The following is a 27,948-nucleotide window of genomic DNA, read 5'->3' on the forward strand; positions in this document are numbered from 1 at the left end:
CGGCGCCGGGGCCATGGGGCCGATGGTTGCGCTGGGGCTGCTGGTGTGCGCGCAGCTGTGTGCGGGTGAGCGCCGGGCGGCGGGAGCGGGGCCCGCGGCGGTGGCGGGCCCGGCTCAGCAGCCTCCGTGCCGCAGGCTCCGGGGAGCTGCGTCTGGTGGGCGGCGGCGGGCGCTGTGCCGGGCGCGTGGAGGTGAAGCACGGCGGGGAGTGGGGCTCCGTCTGCGTCTTCGACTTCCACAGGGAAGCCCGTTGGGCCATCGTGGTGTGCCGGCAGCTGGGCTGTGGCCAGGTGGCCAAGGCGTCCACGTACGCCCCGTTCGGGCAGGGCACCGGGCGCATCTGGCTCCAGCCCTTCTTCTGCCGCGGCACCGAGGAGGCGCTGGAGGAGTGTCCGCACTTCGGATGGGGACAGCACTTCTGCGGCCACGAGTGGGATGCGGGGGTGACCTGCAGAGGTGAGGAGACGAGCTGGCCGTGCCGGGGCTGCCACGTTGTGCTTGAGCATCCCCGGCAGGGCTGAGCCGTGCCGGTGTCCCGGTGCAGATGCCGTGGAGCTGAGGCTGGCAGGCAGTGGCAGTCCCTGCGCCGGGAGAGTGGAAGTGAAGCTGCGGGGACGCTGGGGCTCGGTGGGAGATGACTTCTGGGACATGGAGGACGCCGAGGTGGTGTGCCAGCATCTGGGCTGTGGCTCGGCTGCCGGTGCCTACTTTGCCCTCGAGCGCTTTGGTGCAGGGGATGGGCCCGTCAGTCTGGCCAATGTGGACTGCAAAGGAAATGAGTCCACTCTCTGGGACTGCGAGATCCGTGGCTGGGGACCCTATAACTTCAGCCATTATTGGGACACTGCTGTTACTTGCCAAGGTAGGAGCCGGACTGGGGAGGATGTGGCACTTCATGCGCGTCCCCGGACACTGATCGTGCACTGCTCGCGCAGGATTTTCCCGGCTGGTCGGAGGTGATGGAGCGTGTGCCGGGCGGCTGGAGGTACGTCAGGGCCGGGCCTGGGTGGGTGTCTGCGAGGATCAGGTGGACATGAAGGTGGCCCAGGTGGTTTGCCGGGAGCTGGGCTGTGGAGCGGCGCTCTCCATCCCCGGCAGCGAGCGATTTGGGGCAGGATCGGGGCCGCTCTGGGGCGGGGGCTTGCAGTGCAATGGCACCGAGCCCCTCCTCAGCGCCTGTGCCCGGCATCGGCCCCACAGCCAGGGCTGCAGCACCGGCCCTGCCAGCGTCATCTGCTCCCGTAAGTGCCGGGGACACCGGGGGCTGTTGGGCTGCGTGCCCCATCGCCCCCCTCAACGCCCTTTCTGCCACAGCCTACACGGGCTTCCGGCTGGGCAACAGCAGCTCGGGATGCAGCGGGCGGGTGGAGGTGGCAGTGAGGGGGACGTGGGGCTCCGTGTGCGCCAGCGAGTGGGAGCTGGCCGATGCGCACGTCCTGTGCCGCCACCTGGGCTGCGGCCGCGCCTTCACCGTGCCCCCGGGAGGCTCCTTTGGCAGCGGGGACGGGCCACTGCGGCCGGACGCCTTCGGCTGCAGCGGGAGCGAGCGGCACCCGGGCGAGTGCCCCGTGGCCGTGCTGGGGAAGCCCCCCTGTGCCCCCGGAAACGCCGCTGCCGTCAACTGCTCAGGTGTGTACGGCACCTGCGGGAGGTGCTTTAAGGGCTTTTGGGACCCGCCAGGAACTGGGAGCAGAGGATGCAGGGATATTTTGGAGCGAAGCATGGTCTGAGCCAGGTGCCACAGCCCCATGCTTCTGCTGGTGATTTTGCAGGTGTTGGTGGCTCTGTCGAGTCCCTGCGGCTGGTGGAGGGTCAGAGCTTGTGCGATGGGCGGCTGGAGGAGACCATAACCAGCCCGGCATGGCGCCGTGTGCCTGTGGAGCAGAGGAAGTCATGGGATGTGCACATGGTTTGCGCAGTGCTGGGCTGTGGTGTTCCCAAGGACGTTAACACCTCCTTGGGTGTGGCCACTGTCGTGAGCAGCAGCCCCAGCGGGATGGATGTCATGACTGAAGAGATGGACATTTTGGACGTGGGTTCTGCGCTGAGCAGCAGCGGTGGGAAGATGGATGATGTAGTGGAGAACATGGACGATGTCTCAGGGATGGGCCCTGCACCAAGGAGCAGCCCTGAGGGGATGGTCATCGTCTGCTCGGGTGGGTGTCCCGAGAAGGGCTGGAGGTTGCGGTGGCCCAGGCAGCCACCCCAACCCGGTGCTTCGGTGGCCGCAGGCAGCCGGCGGGTGAGGCTGGTGGGGAGCTCTGGGCGCTGCGCCGGGCGTGTGGAGGTCTATTCCGGTGGCACGTGGAGCGCCGTCTGCCAGGAAGGCTGGGAGCTGCGGGACGCCGCCGTTGTCTGCCGGGAGCTGGGCTGTGGCACGGCGCTGGAGGCACCGAGCTCGGCGCGCTTCGGTGCCGGCACGGGGCCGCTGTGGCCGTACATCCCTGCCTGCTCCGGGAGCGAGGAGTCTCTCTGGGAATGCGGGCGTTCGGAACGGCGCGAGTGCGGGCGTGGCGGCGGGGCAGGGGCCGTCTGCTCAGGTCAGTGCCGGGCACCCCAGACCGGGGTCCAGCAGAGCCCCCGGGGGCTTGCTGGCCGTGCCGTGACCGCCCTGCACCCCTTGCAGAGCAGCTCTCCGTGCGGCTGGCGGGCGGCCGCGGGCGCTGCCGCGGGTTCCTGGAGGTGTCCCACAACGGCACCTGGGGCCGCGTGTGCGCCAACGGCACCAGCCCCGGCACCGCCAACACCGTCTGCCAACAGCTGGGCTGTGGGCACCGGGGCTGGCTGTCGGCCGTCCCCGCCCGGCAGCCGGCCCCCGCCTGGCTGGCCTGGGTGGGCTGTGAGGACGGGGCCCGCTCGCTCTGGGGGTGCCCCTCGGCACCCTGGAATCTGCAGAGCTGCGGCCCAGGCGGGGACGCCCACGTGGCTTGTGATGGGGACAGTGATGGCATCGCTGAGACGGACACTACCCCCCATCCCGACGGTGCCACGAGCACAGGTAGCTCGGCCCGTGCCAGCACCGCCAAGACCGGGATGGCTGGGATCGCGCTCCGCTCACTTCTTGCCCGTGTCCCCACACAGGTGTCCGTGGCAGCAGAGCCGCAGCGGTGACCGTGGGGACTGTGCCTGTGCCAACTGTCCTGTGCGTGGTGCTGGGGACGCTGCTGTGCGTGGCCCTGGGCGCCCTGGCCGTGCTGCTGTGCCGTGCCCGCGCCTGGCGCCGAGGTGGGTCCTGGCGGGTGGGGGCTGGCACAGACCCGGTTTGGGGGTTCCGGGGCTCCCGCGCTGCGGAACGGCTCAGAAGGTGGGCAGGGGTGTCCCCGCTGCCACCCACGGTGGCCAGGGCCCCAGATAAACGCTGCGTCTCGTCCCAGGGCTTGGCAGAGCTGCAGATGCCGTCTCCAACGCTGTCTACGAGGAGCTGGACTACACCGCGATGCCGGAGTACCAGGAGGTGCCCAGTCGCCCAGGTGGGTGCAGCCCCTGTGCCCCAGCTCTGCCCGGAGAGGGGGCTCTGCCCCACAGCCCCATGGCAGCTCGGGGTCCCGGTGGCCCAGCAGTGGCTCCTCGCCAGGGGCTGGGGGTGTCCCTCGGTCCCAGGGCAGCCCCGCTGTGTGGTGTGAGGTTGCGTCACCCTCGGTGCCGCTTGAGGCCACGCCCAAGTCCCTGTTTCTCCCCTGCAGGTTCCCTGTCAGAGGGGTCGGTGAAGAAGCTGCCCTATTACACCGGGGACAGCGTGGAGGGGAGTGACACCGAGGCAAGCCCAGGTAGGGCCACAGGGCAGGAAGCCAGTGGGGAGTGCTGGGGACATGGCACACACTCGGGCAGGGGAGCTGAGGGGACAAGTCCCCCTCTTGTTAGTGTGTAGCAAGCAAGGTGACCCAAGGGCCACCAGCACATCCCCGGTGGCCAGGCCGTTGAGCATGGCAGAGCCAGACCCCTGCCAGGGCCGCTGGGTCACTGCCATGGACCCCTGTGCCTGTCCCAGAGCCCCCTGCCCGGCCCGAGCACGGAACCCCGGATGGCTACGACGATGCCCTGGGTGTGCCACAGGAGCCCCCCGCTCCCAGCACTGGGGACATCTCCGAGGGCGTGGCACAGAGGAGGTGGATCTGTGTCCTCCCCACAGGTAAGAGGGCTCACGGCTGCCCTGTCCCCTCTGCAGAGGCACTCCATGGCAGCTTTGGCTGTGGGGGTGGGCAGGGATCCGGCTGCAGATCCATGGGTGCTGCAGCCAGACCCCAGGTGGGGCCTGTCAGCGGGGACACGGAGCCGTCTGCCGCCCTGCACCCTTCTGTGCTGTCCCCAAGGTGGGATCTACTCCCCTCCGAGTGCCCCAGGAGCCACCAGGACTCCCTCGGAACAGTCCCCGGTGCACACAGACTATGATGATGTCGGCAGCAGCGCCCTGGGGCCGTCGCCATGAGGATGCCGCAGCCCTGGGGACACGTGTGTGGCGCTGTGGTGGGGCCCTGTCCCCAGGAAGGGGTGGCCCTGCCCACAGAGGTCACCCCTCCCTGTGCAGCAGTGCAGGAAAACAGCTCCTGTGTAGGGATTTTCTTGGATTTCTGTCTGAATTTCCCTTTTTCTCTTATTAAAGACTCTCGTGGTTTGACAGTGGCGCGACGCCAGGCACCCCGGAGAGTTGCTTGCTCACCCTCCCCTGCCTCAGCTGGGCAGAGGAGAGAGGGAAAAAACACTTGAAGGGCAAAACAGGCTTAAGTTAAAGTTACAAAGTGAATGTATTGCTATCAGGATCTGAGGAGGATAATGAGAAGTAAAATAAACCCTCAAACACACCTTTTCTTCCCCCAGCCCCACCCTCCTTCCCCCCAACAGTGCAGGGAGACAGGGCATGGGAGTTTGGTCAGTTCAGCACCGAGATTTTCTTCCGCTGCTCCGGGAGAGGAGTCCTTCCTTCCCCTGTGAGCCTGTGGGGTCCCTCCCACAGGAGACAGTTCTCCACGAACCTCTCCCACGTGGGCCCACTCTCAGCAGCAGCAGCAGCAGCAGCCCCACCCCTGCTGCAGTGTGAGTCGCTCCCACGGGCACACAGCCCTCCCTAAACTGCTGCGCCGTGGGTCTCTTCCCCGGGGTGCAGGGCCCCAAGGACAGGCTGCTCCAGCCTGGAAGCGGGGCCCTCTCTCCCCACCGGGTCTTCCACTGGAACACAGCCTCCTCCAGGCATCCGCCTGCTCTGGCACGGGCACCACCTCCCCCACGGGCTGCAGGTGGATCTCTGCATCCCCCGTGGATCGCCATGGGCTGCAGGGGCACAGCTGCTTCACCATGGTCGGCACCACGGCCTGCAGAGGCACCTCGGCTCCGGCACCTGGAGCACCTCCTTGCCCTCCTTCTCCACTGACCGTGGTGCCCCATGTTGCTTTCCTCACATGTTCTCACCACCTCCTCTTCTCTGACTAGAAGGCAAAACTGTGTGACTTTGATTTTCTTCTTAAATACGTCATCACAGAGGTGTTACCAAGCTCTCTCGTTGGCCCAGTTTTGGCCAGCAGCATGTACACCTTTGTGGAATGTATCACACCTTCAGAGCCATCAGCCATTGGCACTGCCAAACATGGTGGAAACTTGCAGGAGCTTCTCACAGGAGCCCCCTCTGTGCCCCCCCCCCGCTCCCAAAAACCAGGCCATGCAAAAGCAATGCAAAACACAAACTGTCTGGAGACCGAGTTCCAGGGCTGGGACCTCACTCCGGGGCTGGCACCTCCATCCCGGGTACATCAGCCATCCCTCGGGGACGTGGGGCAGGAACTGGAAGCACAGACGCATCCGTGGGCACGGTGGGCTAAAGGGGAAGGGCACAGGGAGATTGCTGGGCTTGGCCATGGCAGGGCCCTCAGCCCAGGCTCCGCAGCGGGCAGGCGGGATGCCGCAGCTGCTGGCAGAGCTGCAGGATGCCGTGGGCTCCCAGCTCGTTGTCCCTCAGGTCCAGGCAGGTGAGACGGGGCCCCTGCAGCAGCCGCGCGGCCAGAGCGGGGCACAGCAGGTGCCCGACAGCCGGCAGCTGCCCAGCCTGTGGGGCCGAGGGAAACAGGGAAGGAGCGCTTTGGCCTCGGCTCGGTGAGCTGCCCCAGGTGGGAAGGGCGCAGCAGTGGCTGAGGTCCTCGCAGCAGCAGGGGCTGCTGAGGCGGGAATGCAGCAGCCCAACGGGAAGTCTCGGGAAAGACCCTCAGAGCCGACCGAGGGTCCCCAGAGGTATCCGTGGGCCCGGAGAGCTCCTGTCCCCTGTGCCCGGGGCAGCAGCCACCCAGCCGCACACCGCCCTCCGCTTCGGGTGCCCGCACCCAGCGGCCCCGCTTTGGGCTCCGTGCCGTGCGTGCGTCTCTCACCGGAGCAGGTCCGGGCCACTGCCCGGTGCCGCAGTGCCCGGCAGCGCGGAGGGACGGGGCAGGGCAGCTCCTCCCTGCCGCCGCCGCGCAGCGAGGGACCGCGGGACGCTCTGCTGGTGAGGAATTCCTGGGGTGCAGGTGGATGGGGAGCAGCTGCAGTTCCAGCTGCTCGGTTTGCTGGGCGTGGGAAGTGCCGGAACTTTGCATAGCAAAGGTGCCGGGAAACCGTGGCCCCGGCCAGGTGAGGGACACTGAGAGACACAGCAGGAGACGAGGATGAGGAGGAAGAGAGACTTTAGTGTGGAATTTGGTGTTCTTGGAACGGGAGAGGGGTCAAATCTCAGGGTCCCTCTCTGGAGGCACCAGCTCGGGCTGTTTCTGTGCTCCTGCGCCTGCAGGAAGTGGATTTATCGAGGGAGCCAGCGGCGACTGTGCCATGGGAAAGCTGGGGTGGAAGCGGTGAGGAAGCGAGGTCTGGGTGTGGGAGCGTGTGTTTGGGGAGGCAGCGGGGCCAGCGCGGGTCACTGGAGCCGCGGCTGTGAAGGGGCGGCGGCGCCAGCAGCGAGAGTGGATTCCTGCGCTGGGAGCGTGCTGGCAGAGCCTGGTGAATGGTGAGACGGGGAAGTTTCGTGAAGCGCGCGGCTGCCGAGCTGCCGGGGGCCGGGGCGGCGGGGCAGGGGCAGCGCGGAGCCGCGGCGTTCTCGGTGGCAGCGCAGGTGTCAGGAGCCGCGTGCGGTCGATGCCGACGCCGGGAGCCGCCGGGGGGTAACCGCCTCCTTCCTGCGCTGGCGGCGAGGCGAGCGCGGGGCCGCAGCTGCGGCAGCAGCGCCATGTGCCAGCGCCGCCGCGAGGGACCGGGGAGCCGGCAGCTGCCACCCCCGCGGGGGCTGCGGGCACGGCGGGCGGGGAGCACCCCAAGGATGGGGGCTTTGGGCTTTGCAGGTGCCGGGGCTGAGGGTGGTCGCAGTGCGGCTTTTGGTGGGATTTGGGGTGCAGCGTGTCCCCATCAGTCAGGATGGCTCTGGGCAGGCTCCAGCAGCGGAGTTGGAGGCACGGGGGGGGTACAGGAAGGGCCCCCGCAGGCCAGGTGCTGTGGGGGGGCTGTCTCCCCCCGGGGACATCCGGGTGGCAGCCCACTGTGGCGGGCTGTGTGACGCCAGAAGCGGAGGCGAGCCTCATATTTGGGCACGGAGCAGGTTATTGGAGGCCGCGGCCCCGCAGCCGGGAGATGAGGCCCTGATAAAGGGTGCCCTGGTGCTGCTGCTGCTGCTGCCTCCGTTGGCTCGGGCGCTGCCGAGACATCCCCTGGCTGCGCGGGGCTCGGCGCCGGGGCCATGGGGCCGATGGTTGCGCTGGGGCTGCTGGTGTGCGCGCAGCTGTGTGCGGGTGAGCGCCGGGCGGCGGGAGCGGGGCCCGCGGCGGTGGCGGGCCCGGCTCAGCAGCCTCCGTGCCGCAGGCTCCGGGGAGCTGCGTCTGGTGGGCGGCGGCGGGCGCTGTGCCGGGCGCGTGGAGGTGAAGCACGGCGGGGAGTGGGGCTCCGTCTGCGTCTTCGACTACGACTGGGAAGCCCGTTGGGCCATCGTGGTGTGCCGGCAGCTGGGCTGTGGCCGGGTGGCCAAGGCGTCCACGTACGCCCCGTTCGGGCAGGGCACCGGGCGCATCTGGCTCCAGCCCTTCTTCTGCCGCGGCACCGAGGAGGCGCTGGAGGAGTGTCCGCACTTCGGATGGGGACAGCACTTCTGCGGCCACGAGTGGGATGTGGGGGTGACCTGCAGAGGTGAGGTGACGCGCTGGCCGTGCCGGGGCTGCCACGTTGTGCTTGAGCATCCCCGGCAGGGCTGAGCCGTGCCGGTGTCCCGGTGCAGATGCCGTGGAGCTGAGGCTGGCAGGCGGCGGCAGTCCCTGCGCCGGGAGAGTGGAAGTGAAGCTGCGGGGACGCTGGGGCTCGGTGGCAGATGACATCTGGGACATGGAGGACGCCGAGGTGGTGTGCCAGCATCTGGGCTGTGGCTCGGCTGCCGTTGCCTACTCTGCCCTGGAGCGCTTTGGTGCAGGGGATGGGCCCGTCAGTCTGGCCAGGGTGGACTGCAAAGGAAATGAGTCCATTCTCTGGGACTGCGAGATCCGTGGCTGGGGACCCTATAACGTCAGCCATGAATGGGACACTGCTGTTACGTGCCAAGGTAGGAGCCGGACTGGGGCGGATGTGGCACTTCACGCACGTCCCCGGACACTGATCGTGCACTGCTCGCGCAGGATTTTCCCGGCTGGTCGGAGGTGATGGAGCGTGTGCCGGGCGGCTGGAGGTACGTCAGGGCCGAGCCTGGGTGGGTGTCTGCGAGGATCAGGTGGACATGAAGGTGGCCCAGGTGGTTTGCCGGGAGCTGGGCTGTGGAGCGGCGCTCTCCATCCCCGGCAGCGAGCGATTTGGGGCAGGATCGGGGCCGCTCTGGGGCGGGGGCTTGCAGTGCAATGGCACCGAGCCCCTCCTCAGCGCCTGTGCCCGGCATCGGCCCCACAGCCAGGGCTGCAGCACCGGCCCTGCCAGCGTCATCTGCTCCCGTAAGTGCCGGGGACACCGGGGGCTGTTGGGCTGCGTGCCCCATCGCCCCCCTCAACGCCCTTTCTGCCACAGCCTACACGGGCTTCCGGCTGGGCAACAGCAGCTCGGGATGCAGCGGGCGGGTGGAGGTGGCAGTGAGGGGGACGTGGGGCTCCGTGTGCGCCAGCGAGTGGGAGCTGGCCGATGCGCACGTCCTGTGCCGCCACCTGGGCTGCGGCCGCGCCTTCACCGTGCCCCCGGGAGGCTCCTTTGGCAGCGGGGACGGGCCACTGCGGCCGGACGCCTTCGGCTGCAGCGGGAGCGAGCGGCACCCGGGCGAGTGCCCCGTGGCCGTGCTGGGGAAGCCCCCCTGTGCCCCCGGAAACGCCGCTGCCGTCAACTGCTCAGGTGTGTACGGCACCTGCGAGAGGTGCTTTAAGGGCTTTTGGGACCCGCCAGGAACTGGGAGCAGAGGATGCAGGGATGTTGTGGGGGGAAGGGCTAAATCAGGTCATTTTACAGGCATTTTTGAGTCCCTGGAGCTGGTGGAGGGTGAGACCCGGTGCGATGGGTCGTTGGAATTGGCCATAAGCACTGGGACCTGGCGCCGTGTGCCAGGAGAGCTTTTGTTCGTATGGAATTTCAGCAACGTGTGCAGGGTGATGGGCTGTGGAGAGCTGGACACGCGCATTGCTGTCCGTGGTAAGAAGTTCCTGCGGAACATTAACCAGATGGAGAGGAGCATCATTGAGAGGGTGATCGAAACAATCCAGGGCATGACCACCGAGCTAACTGGAGCATACTACACATTCAATTATTGGTTCAAGATGAACGTGGTTACCACTGCACCTCCTGGTATCTCTCATGGGGCGGCCATTGTCTGCTCAGGTGGGTGTCCCGAGAAGGGCTGGAGGTGGCGGTGGCCCAGGCAGCCACCCCAACCCGGTGCTTCGGTGGCCGCAGGCAGCCGGCGGGTGAGGCTGGTGGGGAGCTCTGGGCGCTGCGCCGGGCGTGTGGAGGTCTATTCCGGTGGCACGTGGAGCGCCGTCTGCCAGGAAGGCTGGGAGCTGCGGGACGCCGCCGTTGTCTGCCGGGAGCTGGGCTGTGGCACGGCGCTGGAGGCACCGAGCTCGGCGCGCTTCGGTGCCGGCACGGGGCCGCTGTGGCCGTACATCCCTGCCTGCTCCGGGAGCGAGGAGTCTCTCTGGGAATGCGGGCGTTCGGAACGGCGCGAGTGCGGGCGTGGCGGCGGGGCAGGGGCCGTCTGCTCAGGTCAGTGCCGGGCACCCCAGACCGGGGTCCAGCAGAGCCCCCGGGGGCTTGCTGGCCGTGCCGTGACCGCCCTGCACCCCTTGCAGAGCAGCTCTCCGTGCGGCTGGCGGGCGGCCGCGGGCGCTGCCGCGGGTTCCTGGAGGTGTCCCACAACGGCACCTGGGGCCGCGTGTGCGCCAACGGCACCAGCCCCGGCACCGCCAACACCGTCTGCCAACAGCTGGGCTGTGGGCACCGGGGCTGGCTGTCGGCCGTCCCCGCCCGGCAGCCGGCCCCCGCCTGGCTGGCCTGGGTGGGCTGTGAGGACGGGGCCCGCTCGCTCTGGGGGTGCCCCTCGGCACCCTGGAATCTGCAGAGCTGCGGCCCAGGCGGGGACGCCCACGTGGCTTGTGATGGGGACAGTGATGGCATCGCTGAGACGGACACTACCCCCCATCCCGACGGTGCCACGAGCACAGGTAGCTCGGCCCGTGCCAGCACCGCCAAGACCGGGATGGCTGGGATCGCGCTCCGCTCACTTCTTGCCCGTGTCCCCACACAGGTGTCCGTGGCAGCAGAGCCGCAGCGGTGACCGTGGGGACTGTGCCTGTGCCAACTGTCCTGTGCGTGGTGCTGGGGACGCTGCTGTGCGTGGCCCTGGGCGCCCTGGCCGTGCTGCTGTGCCGTGCCCGCGCCTGGCGCCGAGGTGGGTCCTGGCGGGTGGGGGCTGGCACAGACCCGGTTTGGGGGTTCCGGGGCTCCCGCGCTGCGGAACGGCTCAGAAGGTGGGCAGGGGTGTCCCCGCTGCCACCCACGGTGGCCAGGGCCCCAGATAAACGCTGCGTCTCGTCCCAGGGCTTGGCAGAGCTGCAGATGCCGTCTCCAACGCTGTCTACGAGGAGCTGGACTACACCGCGATGCCGGAGTACCAGGAGGTGCCCAGTCGCCCAGGTGGGTGCAGCCCCTGTGCCCCAGCTCTGCCCGGAGAGGGGGCTCTGCCCCACAGCCCCATGGCAGCTCGGGGTCCCGGTGGCCCAGCAGTGGCTCCTCGCCAGGGGCTGGGGGTGTCCCTCGGTCCCAGGGCAGCCCCGCTGTGTGGTGTGAGGTTGCGTCACCCTCGGTGCCGCTTGAGGCCACGCCCAAGTCCCTGTTTCTCCCCTGCAGGTTCCCTGTCAGAGGGGTCGGTGAAGAAGCTGCCCTATTACACCGGGGACAGCGTGGAGGGGAGTGACACCGAGGCAAGCCCAGGTAGGGCCACAGGGCAGGAAGCCAGTGGGGAGTGCTGGGGACATGGCACACACTCGGGCAGGGGAGCTGAGGGGACAAGTCCCCCTCTTGTTAGTGTGTAGCAAGCAAGGTGACCCAAGGGCCACCAGCACATCCCCGGTGGCCAGGCCGTTGAGCATGGCAGAGCCAGACCCCTGCCAGGGCCGCTGGGTCACTGCCATGGACCCCTGTGCCTGTCCCAGAGCCCCCTGCCCGGCCCGAGCACGGAACCCCGGATGGCTACGACGATGCCCTGGGTGTGCCACAGGAGCCCCCCGCTCCCAGCACTGGGGACATCTCCGAGGGCGTGGCACAGAGGAGGTGGATCTGTGTCCTCCCCACAGGTAAGAGGGCTCACGGCTGCCCTGTCCCCTCTGCAGAGGCACTCCATGGCAGCTTTGGCTGTGGGGGTGGGCAGGGATCCGGCTGCAGATCCATGGGTGCTGCAGCCAGACCCCAGGTGGGGCCTGTCAGCGGGGACACGGAGCCGTCTGCCGCCCTGCACCCTTCTGTGCTGTCCCCAAGGTGGGATCTACTCCCCTCCGAGTGCCCCAGGAGCCACCAGGACCCCCTCGGAACAGTCCCCGGTGCACACAGACTATGATGATGTCGGCAGCAGCGCCCTGGGGCCGTCGCCATGAGGATGCCGCAGCCCTGGGGACACGTGTGTGGCGCTGTGGTGGGGCCCTGTCCCCAGGAAGGGGTGGCCCTGCCCACAGAGGTCACCCCTCCCTGTGCAGCAGTGCAGGAAAACAGCTCCTGTGTAGGGATTTTCTTGGATTTCTGTCTGAATTTCCCTTTTTCTCTTATTAAAGACTCTCGTGGTTTGACAGTGGCGCGACGCCAGGCACCCCGGAGAGTTGCTTGCTCACCCTCCCCTGCCTCAGCTGGGCAGAGGAGAGAGGGAAAAAAATTAACAAAGGCTTCATTAGTTGAGATAAGGACAGGGAGAAAACACTTGAAGGGCAAAACAGGCTTAAGTTAAAGTTACAAAGTGAATGTATTGCTGACAGAATCAGAAGAGGATAATGAGAAGTAAAATAAACCCTCAAACACACCTTTTCTTCCCCCAGCCCCACCCTCCTTCCCCCCAACAGTGCAGGGAGACAGGGCATGGGGGTTTGGTCAGTTCAGCACCGAGATTTTCTTCCGCTGCTCCGGGAGAGGAGTCCTTCCTTCCCCTGTGAGCCTGTGGGGTCCCTCCCACAGGAGACAGTTCTCCACGAACCTCTCCCACGTGGGCCCACTCTCAGCAGCAGCAGCAGCAGCAGCCCCACCCCTGCTGCAGTGTGAGTCGCTCCCACGGGCACACAGCCCTCCCTAAACTGCTGCGCCGTGGGTCTCTTCCCCGGGGTGCAGGGCCCCAAGGACAGGCTGCTCCAGCCTGGAAGCGGGGCCCTCTCTCCCCACCGGGTCTTCCACTGGAACACAGCCTCCTCCAGGCATCCGCCTGCTCGGGCACGGGCACCACCTCCCCCACGGGCTGCAGGTGGATCTCTGCATCCCCCGTGGATCGCCATGGGCTGCAGGGGCACAGCTGCTTCACCATGGTCGGCACCACGGCCTGCAGAGGCACCTCGGCTCCGGCACCTGGAGCACCTCCTTGCCCTCCTTCTCCACTGACCGTGGTGTCCCATGTTGCTTTCCTCACATGTTCTCACCACCTCCTCTTCTCTGACTAGAAGGCAAAACTGTGTGACTTTGATTTTCTTCTTAAATACGTCATCACAGAGGTGTTACCAAGCTCTCTCGTTGGCCCAGTTTTGGCCAGCAGCATGTACACCTTTGTGGAATGTATCACACCTTCAGAGCCATCAGCCATTGGCACTGCCAAACATGGTGGAAACTTGCAGGAGCTTCTCACAGGAGCCCCCTCTGTGCCCCCCCCACCCCCTGCTCCCAAAAACCAGGCCATGCAAAAGCAATGCAAAACACAAACTGTCTGGAGACCGAGTTCCAGGGCTGGGACCTCACTCCGGGGCTGGCACCTCCATCCCGGGTACATCAGCCATCCCTCGGGGACGTGGGGCAGGAACTGGAAGCACAGACGCATCCGTGGGCACGGTGGGCTAAAGGGGAAGGGCACAGGGAGATTGCTGGGCTTGGCCATGGCAGGGCCCTCAGCCCAGGCTCCGCAGCGGGCAGGCGGGATGCCGCAGCTGCTGGCAGAGCTGCAGGATGCCGTGGGCTCCCAGCTCGTTGTCCCTCAGGTCCAGGCAGGTGAGACGGGGCCCCTGCAGCAGCCGCGCGGCCAGAGCGGGGCACAGCAGGTGCCCGACAGCCGGCAGCTGCCCAGCCTGTGGGGCCGAGGGAAACAGGGAAGGAGCGCTTTGGCCTCGGCTCGGTGAGCTGCCCCAGGTGGGAAGGGCGCAGCAGTGGCTGAGGTCCTCGCAGCAGCAGGGGCTGCTGAGGCGGGAATGCAGCAGCCCAACGGGAAGTCTCGGGAAAGACCCTCAGAGCCGACCGAGGGTCCCCAGAGGTATCCGTGGGCCCGGAGAGCTCCTGTCCCCTGTGCCCGGGGCAGCAGCCACCCAGCCGCACACCGCCCTCCGCTTCGGGTGCCCGCACCCAGCGGCCCCGCTTTGGGCTCCGTGCCGTGCGTGCGTCTCTCACCGGAGCAGGTCCGGGCCACTGCCCGGTGCCGCAGTGCCCGGCAGCGCGGAGGGACGGGGCAGGGCAGCTCCTCCCTGCCGCCGCCGCGCAGCGAGGGACCGCGGGACGCTCTGCTGGTGAGGAATTCCTGGGGTGCAGGTGGATGGGGAGCAGCTGCAGTTCCAGCTGCTCGGTTTGCTGGGCGTGGGAAGTGCCGGAACTTTGCATAGCAAAGGTGCCGGGAAACCGTGGCCCCGGCCAGGTGAGGGACACTGAGAGACACAGCAGGAGACGAGGATGAGGAGGAAGAGAGACTTTAGTGTGGAATTTGGTGTTCTTGGAACGGGAGAGGGGTCAAATCTCAGGGTCCCTCTCTGGAGGCACCAGCTCGGGCTGTTTCTGTGCTCCTGCGCCTGCAGGAAGTGGATTTATCGAGGGAGCCAGCGGCGACTGTGCCATGGGAAAGCTGGGGTGGAAGCGGTGAGGAAGCGAGGTCTGGGTGTGGGAGCGTGTGTTTGGGGAGGCAGCGGGGCCAGCGCGGGTCACTGGAGCCGCGGCTGTGAAGGGGCGGCGGCGCCAGCAGCGAGAGTGGATTCCTGCGCTGGGAGCGTGCTGGCAGAGCCTGGTGAATGGTGAGACGGGGAAGTTTCGTGAAGCGCGCGGCTGCCGAGCTGCCGGGGGCCGGGGCGGCGGGGCAGGGGCAGCGCGGAGCCGCGGCGTTCTCGGTGGCAGCGCAGGTGTCAGGAGCCGCGTGCGGTCGATGCCGACGCCGGGAGCCGCCGGGGGGTAACCGCCTCCTTCCTGCGCTGGCGGCGAGGCGAGCGCGGGGCCGCAGCTGCGGCAGCAGCGCCATGTGCCAGCGCCGCCGCGAGGGACCGGGGAGCCGGCAGCTGCCACCCCCGCGGGGGCTGCGGGCACGGCGGGCGGGGAGCACCCCAAGGATGGGGGCTTTGGGCTTTGCAGGTGCCGGGGCTGAGGGTGGTCGCAGTGCGGCTTTTGGTGGGATTTGGGGTGCAGCGTGTCCCCATCAGTCAGGATGGCTCTGGGCAGGCTCCAGCAGCGGAGTTGGAGGCACGGGGGGGGTACAGGAAGGGCCCCCGCAGGCCAGGTGCTGTGGGGGGGCTGTCTCCCCCCGGGGACATCCGGGTGGCAGCCCACTGTGGCGGGCTGTGTGACGCCAGAAGCGGAGGCGAGCCTCATATTTGGGCACGGAGCAGGTTATTGGAGGCCGCGGCCCCGCAGCCGGGAGATGAGGCCCTGATAAAGGGTGCCCTGGTGCTGCTGCTGCTGCTGCCTCCGTTGGCTCGGGCGCTGCCGAGACATCCCCTGGCTGCGCGGGGCTCGGCGCCGGGGCCATGGGGCCGATGGTTGCGCTGGGGCTGCTGGTGTGCGCGCAGCTGTGTGCGGGTGAGCGCCGGGCGGCGGGAGCGGGGCCCGCGGCGGTGGCGGGCCCGGCTCAGCAACCTCCGTGCCGCAGGCTCCGGGGAGCTGCGTCTGGTGGGCGGCGGCGGGCGCTGTGCCGGGCGCGTGGAGGTGAAGCACGGCGGGGAGTGGGGCTCCGTCTGCGTCTTCGACTTCGAGTGGGAAGCCCGTTGGGCCATCGTGGTGTGCCGGCAGCTGGGCTGTGGCCAGGTGGCCAAGGCGTCCACGTACGCCCCGTTCGGGCAGGGCACCGGGCGCATCTGGCTCCAGCCCTTCTGCCGCGGCACCGAGGAGGCGCTGGAGGAGTGTCCGCACTTCGGATGGGGACAGCACTTCTGCGGCCACGAGTGGGATGCGGGGGTGACCTGCAGAGGTGAGGAGACGAGCTGGCCGTGCCGGGGCTGCCACGTTGTGCTTGAGCATCCCCGGCAGGGCTGAGCCGTGCCGGTGTCCCGGTGCAGATGCCGTGGAGCTGAGGCTGGCAGGCGGTGGCAGTCCCTGCGCCGGGAGAGTGGAAGTGAAGCTGCGGGGACGCTGGGGCTCGGTGGCAGATGACTTCTGGGACATGGAGGACGCCGAGGTGGTGTGCCAGCATCTGGGCTGTGGCTCGGCTGCCGGTGCCTACTTTGCCCTGGAGCGCTTTGGTGCAGGGGATGGGCCCGTCAGTCTGGCCAATGTGGACTGCAAAGGAAATGAGTCCACTCTCTGGGACTGCGAGATCCGTGGCTGGGGACCCTATAACTTCAGCCATTATTGGGACACTGCTGTTACTTGCCAAGGTAGGAGCCGGACTGGGGAGGATGTGGCACTTCATGCGCGTCCCCGGACACTGATCGTGCACTGCTCGCGCAGGATTTTCCCGGCTGGTCGGAGGTGATGGAGCGTGTGCCGGGCGGCTGGAGGTACGTCAGGGCCGGGCCTGGGTGGGTGTCTGCGAGGATCAGGTGGACATGAAGGTGGCCCAGGTGGTTTGCCGGGAGCTGGGCTGTGGAGCGGCGCTCTCCATCCCCGGCAGCGAGCGATTTGGGGCAGGATCGGGGCCGCTCTGGGGCGGGGGCTTGCAGTGCAATGGCACCGAGCCCCTCCTCAGCGCCTGTGCCCGGCATCGGCCCCACAGCCAGGGCTGCAGCACCGGCCCTGCCAGCGTCATCTGCTCCCGTAAGTGCCGGGGACACCGGGGGCTGTTGGGCTGCGTGCCCCATCGCCCCCCTCAACGCCCTTTCTGCCACAGCCTACACGGGCTTCCGGCTGGGCAACAGCAGCTCGGGATGCAGCGGGCGGGTGGAGGTGGCAGTGAGGGGGACGTGGGGCTCCGTGTGCGCCAGCGAGTGGGAGCTGGCCGATGCGCACGTCCTGTGCCGCCACCTGGGCTGCGGCCGCGCCTTCACCGTGCCCCCGGGAGGCTCCTTTGGCAGCGGGGACGGGCCACTGCGGCCGGACGCCTTCGGCTGCAGCGGGAGCGAGCGGCACCCGGGCGAGTGCCCCGTGGCCGTGCTGGGGAAGCCCCCCTGTGCCCCCGGAAACGCCGCTGCCGTCAACTGCTCAGGTGTGTACGGCACCTGCGGGAGGTGCTTTAAGGGCTTTTGGGACCCGCCAGGAACTGGGAGCAGGGGATGCAGGGATGTTTTGGAGCGAAGCATGGTCTGAGCCAGGTGCCACAGCCCCATGCTTCTGCTGGTGATTTTGTAGGTGTTGGTGGCTCTGTCGAGTCCCTGCGGCTGGTGGAGGGTCAGAGCTTGTGCGATGGGCGGCTGGAGGAGACCATAACCAGCCCGGCATGGCGCCGTGTGCCTGTGGAGCAGAGGAAGTCATGGGATGTGCACATGGTTTGCGCAGTGCTGGGCTGTGGTGTTCCCAAGGACGTTAACACCTCCTTGGGTACGGCCACTGTCGTGAGCAGCAGCCCCAGCGGGATGGATGTCATGACTGAAGAGATGGACATTTTGGACGTGGGTTCTGCGCTGAGCAGCAGCGGTGGGAAGATGGATGATATAGTGGAGAACATGGACGATGTCTCAGGGATGGGCCCTGCACCAAGGAGCAGCCCTGAGGGGATGGTCATCGTCTGCTCGGGTGGGTGTCCCGAGAAGGGCTGGAGGTGGCGGTGGCCCAGGCAGCCACCCCAACCCGGTGCTTCGGTGGCCGCAGGCAGCCGGCGGGTGAGGCTGGTGGGGAGCTCTGGGCGCTGCGCCGGGCGTGTGGAGGTCTATTCCGGTGGCACGTGGAGCGCCGTCTGCCAGGAAGGCTGGGAGCTGCGGGACGCCGCCGTTGTCTGCCGGGAGCTGGGCTGTGGCACGGCGCTGGAGGCACCGAGCTCGGCGCGCTTCGGTGCCGGCACGGGGCCGCTGTGGCCGTACATCCCTGCCTGCTCCGGAAGCGAGGAGTCTCTCTGGGAATGCGGGCGTTCGGAACGGCGCGAGTGCAGGCGTGGCGGAGGGGCAGGGGCCGTCTGCTCAGGTCAGTGCCGGGCACCCCAGACCGGGGTCCAGCAGAGCCCCCGGGGGCTTGCTGGCCGTGCCGTGACCGCCCTGCACCCCTTGCAGAGCAGCTCTCCGTGCGGCTGGCGGGCGGCCGCGGGCGCTGCCGCGGGTTCCTGGAGGTGTCCCACAACGGCACCTGGGGCCGCGTGTGCGCCAACGGCACCAGCCCCGGCACCGCCAACACCGTCTGCCAACAGCTGGGCTGTGGGCACCGGGGCTGGCTGTCGGCCGTCCCCGCCCGGCAGCCGGCCCCCGCCTGGCTGGCCTGGGTGGGCTGTGAGGACGGGGCCCGCTCGCTCTGGGGGTGCCCCTCGGCACCCTGGAATCTGCAGAGCTGCGGCCCAGGCGGGGACGCCCACGTGGCTTGTGATGGGGACAGTGATGGCATCGCTGAGACGGACACTACCCCCCATCCCGACGGTGCCACGAGCACAGGTAGCTCTGCCCGTGCCAGCACCGCCAAGACCGGGATGGCTGGGATCGCGCTCCGCTCACTTCTTGCCCGTGTCCCCACACAGGTGTCCGTGGCAGCAGAGCCGCAGCGGTGACCGCGGGGACTGTGCCTGTGCCAACTGTCCTGTGCGTGGTGCTGGGGACGCTGCTGTGCGTGGCCCTGGGCGCCCTGGCCGTGCTGCTGTGCCGTGCCCGCGCCTGGCGCCGAGGTGGGTCCTGGCGGGTGGGGGCTGGCACAGACCCGGTTTGGGGGTTCCGGGGCTCCCGCGCTGCGGAACGGCTCAGAAGGTGGGCAGGGGTGTCCCCGCTGCCACCCACGGTGGCCAGGGCCCCAGATAAACGCTGCGTCTCGTCCCAGGGCTTGGCAGAGCTGCAGATGCCGTCTCCAACGCTGTCTACGAGGAGCTGGACTACACCGCGATGCCGGAGTACCAGGAGGTGCCCAGTCGCCCAGGTGGGTGCAGCCCCTGTGCCCCAGCTCTGCCCGGAGAGGGGGCTCTGCCCCACAGCCCCATGGCAGCTCGGGGTCCCGGTGGCCCAGCAGTGGCTCCTCGCCAGGGGCTGGGGGTGTCCCTCGGTCCCAGGGCAGCCCCGCTGTGTGGTGTGAGGTTGCGTCACCCTCGGTGCCGCTTGAGGCCACGCCCAAGTCCCTGTTTCTCCCCTGCAGGTTCCCTGTCAGAGGGGTCGGTGAAGAAGCTGCCCTATTACACCGGGGACAGCGTGGAGGGGAGTGACACCGAGGCAAGCCCAGGTAGGGCCACAGGGCAGGAAGCCAGTGGGGAGTGCTGGGGACATGGCACACACTCGGGCAGGGGAGCTGAGGGGACAAGTCCCACACTTGTTAGTGTGTAGCAAGCAAGGTGACCCAAGGGCCACCAGCACATCCCCGGTGGCCAGGCCGTTGAGCATGGCAGAGCCAGACCCCTGCCAGGGCCGCTGGGTCACTGCCATGGACCCCTGTGCCTGTCCCAGAGCCCCCTGCCCGGCCCGAGCACGGAACCCCGGATGGCTACGACGATGCCCTGGGTGTGCCACAGGAGCCCCCCGCTCCCGGCACTGGGGACATCTCCGAGGGCGTGGCACAGAGGAGGTGGATCTGTGTCCTCCCCACAGGTAAGAGGGCTCTCACGGCTGCCCTGTCCCCTCTGCAGAGGCACTCCATGGCAGCTTTGGCTGTGGGGGCGGGCAGGGATCCGGCTGCAGATCCATGGGTGCTGCAGCCAGACCCCAGGTGGGGCCTGTCAGCGGGGACACGGAGCCGTCTGCCCGCCCTGCACCCTTCTGTGCTGTCCCCAAGGTGGGATCTACTCCCCTCCGAGTGCCCCAGGAGCTACCAGGACCCCCTCGGAACAGTCCCCGGTGCACACAGACTATGATGATGTCGGCAGCAGCGCCCTGGGGCCGTCGCCATGAGGATGCCGCAGCCCTGGGAACACGTGTGTGGCGCTGTGGTGGGGCCCTGTCCCCAGGAAGGGGTGGCCCTGCCTACAGAGGTCACCCCTCCCTGTGCAGCAGTGCAGGAAAACAGCTCCTGTGTAGGGATTTTCTTGGATTTCTGTCTGAATTTCCCTTTTTCTCTTATTAAAGACTCTCGTGGTTTGACAGTGGCGCGACGCCAGGCACCCCGGAGAGTTGCTTGCTCACCCTCCCCTGCCTCAGCTGGGCAGAGGAGAGAGGGAAAAAAATTAATAAAGGCTTCATTAGTTGAGATAAGGACAGGGAGAAAACACTTGAAGGGCAAAACAGGCTTAAGTTAAAGTTACAAAGTGAATGTATTGCTGACAGAATCAGAGGAGGATAATGAGAAGTAAAATAAACCCTCAAACACACCTTTTCTTCCCCCAGCCCCACCCTCCTTCCCCCCGACAGCGCAGGGAGACAGGGCACGGGGGTTTGGTCAGTTCAGCACCGAGATTTTCTTCCGCTGCTCCGGGAGAGGAGTCCTTCCTTCCCCTGTGAGCCTGTGGGGTCCCTCCCACAGGAGACAGTTCTCCACGAACCTCTCCCACGTGGGCCCACTCTCAGCAGCAGCAGCAGCAGCAGCCCCACCCCTGCTGCAGTGTGAGTCGCTCCCACGGGCACACAGCCCTCCCTAAACTGCTGCGCCGTGGGTCTCTTCCCCGGGGTGCAGGGCCCCAAGGACAGGCTGCTCCAGCCTGGAAGCGGGGCCCTCTCTCCCCACCGGGTCTTCCACTGGAACACAGCCTCCTCCAGGCATCCGCCTGCTCTGGCACGGGCACCACCTCCCCCACGGGCTGCAGGTGGATCTCTGCATCCCCCGTGGATCGCCATGGGCTGCAGGGGCACAGCTGCTTCACCATGGTCGGCACCACGGCCTGCAGAGGCACCTCGGCTCCGGCACCTGGAGCACCTCCTTGCCCTCCTTCTCCACTGACCGTGGTGCCCCATGTTGCTTTCCTCACATGTTCTCACCACCTCCTCTTCTCTGACTAGAAGGCAAAACTGTGTGACTTTGATTTGATTTTCTTCTTAAATATGTCATCACAGAGGTGTTACCAAGCTCTCTCGTTGGCCCAGTTTTGGCCAGCAGCATGTACACCTTTGTGGAATGTATCACACCTTCAGAGCCATCAGCCATTGGCACTGCCAAACATGGTGGAAACTTGCAGGAGCTTCTCACAGGAGCCCCCTCTGTGCCCCCCCCCCCCGCTCCCAAAAACCAGGCCATGCAAAAGCAATGCAAAACACAAACTGTCTGGAGACCGAGTTCCAGGGCTGGGACCTCACTCCGGGGCTGGCACCTCCATCCCGGGTACATCAGCCATCCCTCGGGGACGTGGGGCAGGAACTGGAAGCACAGACGCATCCGTGGGCACGGTGGGCTAAAGGGGAAGGGCACAGGGAGATTGCTGGGCTTGGCCATGGCAGGGCCCTCAGCCCAGGCTCCGCAGCAGGCAGGCGGGATGCCGCAGCTGCTGGCAGAGCTGCAGGATGCCGTGGGCTCCCAGCTCGTTGTCCCTCAGGTCCAGGCAGGTGAGACGGGGCCCCTGCAGCAGCCGCGCGGCCAGAGCGGGGCACAGCAGGTGCCCGACAGCCGGCAGCTGCCCAGCCTGTGGGGCCGAGGGAAACAGGGAAGGAGCGCTTTGGCCTCGGCTCGGTGAGCTGCCCCAGGTGGGAAGGGCGCAGCAGTGGCTGAGGTCCTCGCAGCAGCAGGGGCTGCTGAGGCGGGAATGCAGCAGCCCAACGGGAAGTCTCGGGAAAGACCCTCAGAGCCGACCGAGGGTCCCCAGAGGTATCCGTGGGCCCGGAGAGCTCCTGTCCCCTGTGCCCGGGGCAGCAGCCACCCAGCCGCACACCGCCCTCCGCTTCGGGTGCCCGCACCCAGCGGCCCCGCTTTGGGCTCCGTGCCGTGCGTGCGTCTCTCACCGGAGCAGGTCCGGGCCACTGCCCGGTGCCGCAGTGCCCGGCAGCGCGGAGGGACGGGGCAGGGCAGCTCCTCCCTGCCGCCGCCGCGCAGCGAGGGACCGCGGGACGCTCTGCTGGTGAGGAATTCCTGGGGTGCAGGTGGATGGGGAGCAGCTGCAGTTCCAGCTGCTCGGTTTGCTGGGCGTGGGAAGTGCCGGAACTTTGCATAGCAAAGGTGCCGGGAAACCGTGGCCCCGGCCAGGTGAGGGACACTGAGAGACACAGCAGGAGACGAGGATGAGGAGGAAGAGAGACTTTAGTGTGGAATTTGGTGTTCTTGGAACGGGAGAGGGGTCAAATCTCAGGGTCCCTCTCTGGAGGCACCAGCTCGGGCTGTTTCTGTGCTCCTGCGCCTGCAGGAAGTGGATTTATCGAGGGAGCCAGCGGCGACTGTGCCATGGGAAAGCTGGGGTGGAAGCGGTGAGGAAGCGAGGTCTGGGTGTGGGAGCGTGTGTTTGGGGAGGCAGCGGGGCCAGCGCGGGTCACTGGAGCCGCGGCTGTGAAGGGGCGGCGGCGCCAGCAGCGAGAGTGGATTCCTGCGCTGGGAGCGTGCTGGCAGAGCCTGGTGAATGGTGAGACGGGGAAGTTTCGTGAAGCGCGCGGCTGCCGAGCTGCCGGGGGCCGGGGCGGCGGGGCAGGGGCAGCGCGGAGCCGCGGCGTTCTCGGTGGCAGCGCAGGTGTCAGGAGCCGCGTGCGGTCGATGCCGACGCCGGGAGCCGCCGGGGGGTAACCGCCTCCTTCCTGCGCTGGCGGCGAGGCGAGCGCGGGGCCGCAGCTGCGGCAGCAGCGCCATGTGCCAGCGCCGCCGCGAGGGACCGGGGAGCCGGCAGCTGCCACCCCCGCGGGGGCTGCGGGCACGGCGGGCGGGGAGCACCCTAAGGATGGGGGCTTTGGGCTTTGCAGGTGCCGGGGCTGAGGGTGGTCGCAGTGCGGCTTTTGGTGGGATTTGGGGTGCAGCGTGTCCCCATCAGTCAGGATGGCTCTGGGCAGGCTCCAGCAGCGGAGTTGGAGGCACGGGGGGGGTACAGGAAGGGCCCCCGCAGGCCAGGTGCTGTGGGGGGGGCTGTCTCCCCCCGGGGACATCCGGGTGGCAGCCCACTGTGGCGGGCTGTGTGACGCCAGAAGCGGAGGCGAGCCTCATATTTGGGCACGGAGCAGGTTATTGGAGGCCGCGGCCCCGCAGCCGGGAGATGAGGCCCTGATAAAGGGTGCCCTGGTGCTGCTGCTGCTGCTGCCTCCGTTGGCTCGGGCGCTGCCGAGACATCCCCTGGCTGCGCGGGGCTCGGCGCCGGGGCCATGGGGCCGATGGTGGCGCTGGGGCTGCTGGTGTGCGCGCAGCTGTGTGCGGGTGAGCGCCGGGCGGCGGGAGCGGGGCCCGCGGCGGTGGCGGGCCCGGCTCAGCAGCCTCCGTGCCGCAGGCTCCGGGGAGCTGCGTCTGGTGGGCGGCGGCGGGCGCTGTGCCGGGCGCGTGGAGGTGAAGCACGGCGGGGAGTGGGGCTCCGTCTGCGTCTTCGACTTCGAGTGGGAAGCCCGTTGGGCCATCGTGGTGTGCCGGCAGCTGGGCTGTGGCCGGGTGGCCAAGGCGTCCACGTACGCCCCGTTCGGGCAGGGCACCGGGCGCATCTGGCTCCAGCCCTTCTGCCGCGGCACCGAGGAGGCGCTGGAGGAGTGTCCGCACTTCGGATGGGGACAGCACTTCTGCGGCCACGAGTCGGATGTGGGGGTGACCTGCAGAGGTGAGGGGACGCGCTGGCCGTGCCGGGGCTGCCACGTTGTGCTTGAGCATCCCCGGCAGGGCTGAGCCGTGCCGGTGTCCCGGTGCAGATGCCGTGGAGCTGAGGCTGGCAGGCGGTGGCAGTCCCTGCGCCGGGAGGGTGGAAGTGAAGCTGCGGGGACGCTGGGGCTCGGTGGGAGATGACATCTGGGACATGGAGGACGCCGAGGTGGTGTGCCAGCATCTGGGCTGTGGCTCGGCTGCCGGTGCCTACTTTGCCCTCGAGATCTTTGGTGCAGGGGATGGGCCCATCAATCTGGCCAAGGTGGACTGCAAAGGAAATGAGTCCACTCTCTGGGACTGCGAGATCCGTGGCTGGGGTCCCTATTATTTCGACCATGAATGGGACACTGCTGTTACTTGCCAAGGTAGGAGCCGGACTGGGGCGGATGTGGCACTTCATGCGCGTCCCCGGACACTGATCGTGCACTGCTCGCGCAGGATTTTCCCGGCTGGTCGGAGGTGATGGAGCGTGTGCCGGGCGGCTGGAGGTACGTCAGGGCCGGGCCTGGGTGGGTGTCTGCGAGGATCAGGTGGACATGAAGGTGGCCCAGGTGGTTTGCCGGGAGCTGGGCTGTGGAGCGGCGCTCTCCATCCCCGGCAGCGAGCGATTTGGGGCAGGATCGGGGCCGCTCTGGGGCGGGGGCTTGCAGTGCAATGGCAACGAGCCCCTCCTCAGCGCCTGTGCCCGGCATCGGCCCCACAGCCAGGGCTGCCGCACCGGCCCTGCCAGCGTCATCTGCTCCCGTAAGTGCCGGGGACACCGGGGGCTGTTGGGCTGCGTGCCCCATCGCCCCCCTCAACGCCCTTTCTGCCACAGCCTACACGGGCTTCCGGCTGGGCAACAGCAGCTCGGGATGCAGCGGGCGGGTGGAGGTGGCAGTGAGGGGGACGTGGGGCTCCGTGTGCGCCAGCGAGTGGGAGCTGGCCGATGCGCACGTCCTGTGCCGCCACCTGGGCTGCGGCCGCGCCTTCACCGTGCCCCCGGGAGGCTCCTTTGGCAGCGGGGACGGGCCACTGCGGCCGGACGCCTTCGGCTGCAGCGGGAGCGAGCGGCACCCGGGCGAGTGCCCCGTGGCCGTGCTGGGGAAGCCCCCCTGTGCCCCCGGAAACGCCGCTGCCGTCAACTGCTCAGGTGTGTACGGCACCTGCGGGAGGTGCTTTAAGGGCTTTTGGGACCCGCCAGGAATTGGGAGCAGAGGATGCAGGGATGTTTTGGAGCAAAGCATGGTCTGAGCCAGGTGCCACAGCCCCATGCTTCTGCTGGTGATTTTGCAGGTGTTGGTGGCTCTGTCGAGTCCCTGCGGCTGGTGGAGGGTCAGAGCTTGTGCGATGGGCGGCTGGAGGAGACCATAACCAGCCCGGCATGGCGCCGTGTGCCTGTGGAGCAGAGGAAGTCATGGGATGTGCACATGGTTTGCGCAGTGCTGGGCTGTGGTGCTCCCATGGACGTTTACATCTCCTTGGGTGTGGCCACTGTTGGGGGCGGCAGCAGCCCCAGCGGGATGGATGTCATGACTGAAGAGATGGACATTTTGGACGTGGGTTCTGCGCTGAGCAGCAGCGGTGGGAAGATGGATGAGGAGATGGAATATGTCACAGGGACAGGCCTTGCAACAACAAGACGCCATGAGAAGATGGGTGAGGAGCTGGAGAACATGGATGATGTCTCAGGGATGGGCCCTGCATCAATCACCAGGCCTGAGGAGTTGGTCATCGTCTGCTCGGGTGGGTGTCCCGAGAAGGGCTGGAGGTTGCGGTGGCCCAGGCAGCCACCCCAACCCGGTGCTTCGGTGGCCGCAGGCAGCCGGCGGGTGAGGCTGGTGGGGAGCTCTGGGCGCTGCGCCGGGCGTGTGGAGGTCTATTCCGGTGGCACGTGGAGCGCCGTCTGCCAGGAAGGCTGGGAGCTGCGGGACGCCGCCGTTGTCTGCCGGGAGCTGGGCTGTGGCACGGCGCTGGAGGCACCGAGCTCGGCGCGCTTCGGTGCCGGCACGGGGCCGCTGTGGCCGTACATCCCTGCCTGCTCCGGGAGCGAGGAGTCTCTCTGGGAATGCGGGCGTTCGGAACGGCGCGAGTGCGGGCGTGGCGGCGGGGCAGGGGCCGTCTGCTCAGGTCAGTGCCGGGCACCCCAGACCGGGGTCCAGCAGAGCCCCCGGGGGCTTGCTGGCCGTGCCGTGACCGCCCTGCACCCCTTGCAGAGCAGCTCTCCGTGCGGCTGGCGGGCGGCCGCGGGCGCTGCCGCGGGTTCCTGGAGGTGTCCCACAACGGCACCTGGGGCCGCGTGTGCGCCAACGGCACCAGCCCCGGCACCGCCAACACCGTCTGCCAACAGCTGGGCTGTGGGCACCGGGGCTGGCTGTCGGCCGTCCCCGCCCGGCAGCCGGCCCCCGCCTGGCTGGCCTGGGTGGGCTGTGAGGACGGGGCCCGCTCGCTCTGGGGGTGCCCCTCGGCACCCTGGAATCTGCAGAGCTGCGGCCCAGGCGGGGACGCCCACGTGGCTTGTGATGGGGACAGTGATGGCATCGCTGAGACGGACACTACCCCCCATCCCGACGGTGCCACGAGCACAGGTAGCTCGGCCCGTGCCAGCACCGCCAAGACCGGGATGGCTGGGATCGCGCTCCGCTCACTTCTTGCCCGTGTCCCCACACAGGTGTCCGTGGCAGCAGAGCCGCAGCGGTGACCGTGGGGACTGTGCCTGTGCCAACTGTCCTGTGCGTGGTGCTGGGGACGCTGCTGTGCGTGGCCCTGGGCGCCCTGGCCGTGCTGCTGTGCCGTGCCCGCGCCTGGCGCCGAGGTGGGTCCTGGCGGGTGGGGGCTGGCACAGACCCGGTTTGGGGGTTCCGGGGCTCCCGCGCTGCGGAACGGCTCAGAAGGTGGGCAGGGGTGTCCCCGCTGCCACCCACGGTGGCCAGGGCCCCAGATAAACGCTGCGTCTCGTCCCAGGGCTTGGCAGAGCTGCAGATGCCGTCTCCAACGCTGTCTACGAGGAGCTGGACTACACCGCGATGCCGGAGTACCAGGAGGTGCCCAGTCGCCCAGGTGGGTGCAGCCCCTGTGCCCCAGCTCTGCCCGGAGAGGGGGCTCTGCCCCACAGCCCCATGGCAGCTCGGGGTCCCGGTGGCCCAGCAGTGGCTCCTCGCCAGGGGCTGGGGGTGTCCCTCGGTCCCAGGGCAGCCCCGCTGTGTGGTGTGAGGTTGCGTCACCCTCGGTGCCGCTTGAGGCCACGCCCAAGTCCCTGTTTCTCCCCTGCAGGTTCCCTGTCAGAGGGGTCGGTGAAGAAGCTGCCCTATTACACCGGGGACAGCGTGGAGGGGAGTGACACCGAGGCAAGCCCAGGTAGGGCCACAGGGCAGGAAGCCAGTGGGGAGTGCTGGGGACATGGCACACACTCGGGCAGGGGAGCTGAGGGGACAAGTCCCCCTCTTGTTAGTGTGTAGCAAGCAAGGTGACCCAAGGGCCACCAGCACATCCCCGGTGGCCAGGCCGTTGAGCATGGCAGAGCCAGACCCCTGCCAGGGCCGCTGGGTCACTGCCATGGACCCCTGTGCCTGTCCCAGAGCCCCCTGCCCGGCCCGAGCACGGAACCCCGGATGGCTACGACGATGCCCTGGGTGTGCCACAGGAGCCCCCCGCTCCCAGCACTGGGGACATCTCCGAGGGCGTGGCACAGAGGAGGTGGATCTGTGTCCTCCCCACAGGTAAGAGGGCTCTCACGGCTGCCCTGTCCCCTCTGCAGAGGCACTCCATGGCAGCTTTGGCTGTGGGGGCGGGCAGGGATCCGGCTGCAGATCCATGGGTGCTGCAGCCAGACCCCAGGTGGGGCCTGTCAGCGGGGACACGGAGCCGTCTGCCGCCCTGCACCCTTCTGTGCTGTCCCCAAGGTGGGATCTACTCCCCTCCGAGTGCCCCAGGAGCCACCAGGACCCCCTCGGAACAGTCCCCGGTGCACACAGACTATGATGATGTCGGCAGCAGCGCCCTGGGGCCGTCGCCATGAGGATGCCGCAGCCCTGGGGACACGTGTGTGGCGCTGTGGTGGGGCCCTGTCCCCAGGAAGGGGTGGCCCTGCCCACAGAGGTCACCCCTCCCTGTGCAGCAGTGCAGGAAAACAGCTCCTGTGTAGGGATTTTCTTGGATTTCTGTCTGAATTTCCCTTTTTCTCTTATTAAAGACTCTCGTGGTTTGACAGTGGCGCGACGCCAGGCACCCCGGAGAGTTGCTTGCTCACCCTCCCCTGCCTCAGCTGGGCAGAGGAGAGAGGGAAAAAACACTTGAAGGGCAAAACAGGCTTAAGTTAAAGTTACAAAGTGAATGTATTGCTAACAGGATCAGAGGAGGATAATGAGAAGTAAAATAAACCCTCAAACACACCTTTTCTTCCCCCAGCCC

At 67.8% G+C, this 27,948-nt stretch overlaps 2 protein-coding genes across 2 annotated transcripts; both read left to right on the top strand.

The window, feature by feature from the left end:
- Positions 1-13: 13 nt before the first annotated feature.
- On the top strand, positions 14-19,769 carry LOC309574082 (scavenger receptor cysteine-rich domain-containing protein DMBT1-like; the record flags this gene model as incomplete). Its single annotated transcript, XM_082283435.1, has 33 exons — positions 14-65; positions 136-456; positions 545-862; positions 936-1,241; positions 1,315-1,629; positions 1,773-2,540; positions 2,627-2,998; positions 3,082-3,225; positions 3,375-3,470; positions 3,684-3,767; positions 3,989-4,129; positions 6,749-6,809; positions 7,727-8,127; positions 8,216-8,533; positions 8,607-8,912; positions 8,986-10,164; positions 10,251-10,622; positions 10,706-10,849; positions 10,999-11,094; positions 11,308-11,391; positions 11,613-11,753; positions 14,421-14,481; positions 15,399-15,796; positions 15,885-16,202; positions 16,276-16,581; positions 16,655-16,969; positions 17,113-17,880; positions 17,967-18,338; positions 18,422-18,565; positions 18,715-18,810; positions 19,024-19,107; positions 19,329-19,469; positions 19,654-19,769. 33 exons carry the CDS (start codon positions 14-16, stop codon positions 19,767-19,769), a joined length of 9,138 nt encoding a protein of 3,045 aa, XP_082139561.1.
- A 1,511-nt stretch (positions 19,770-21,280) lies between these two features.
- On the top strand, positions 21,281-27,556 carry LOC309574083 (antigen WC1.1-like; the record flags this gene model as incomplete). The annotated part of the gene is made up of 13 exons (XM_082283436.1): positions 21,281-21,350; positions 22,142-22,202; positions 23,121-23,518; positions 23,607-23,924; positions 23,998-24,303; positions 24,377-24,691; positions 24,835-25,668; positions 25,755-26,126; positions 26,210-26,353; positions 26,503-26,598; positions 26,812-26,895; positions 27,117-27,257; positions 27,441-27,556. 13 exons carry the CDS (start codon positions 21,281-21,283, stop codon positions 27,554-27,556), a joined length of 3,255 nt encoding a protein of 1,084 aa, XP_082139562.1.
- Positions 27,557-27,948: the final 392 nt, after the last annotated feature.

The sequence above is a fragment of the Coloeus monedula genome (genome assembly GCF_965178545.1).
Source record: "Coloeus monedula genome assembly, chromosome: 6".
Lineage (NCBI taxonomy): Eukaryota > Metazoa > Chordata > Aves > Passeriformes > Corvidae > Coloeus > Coloeus monedula.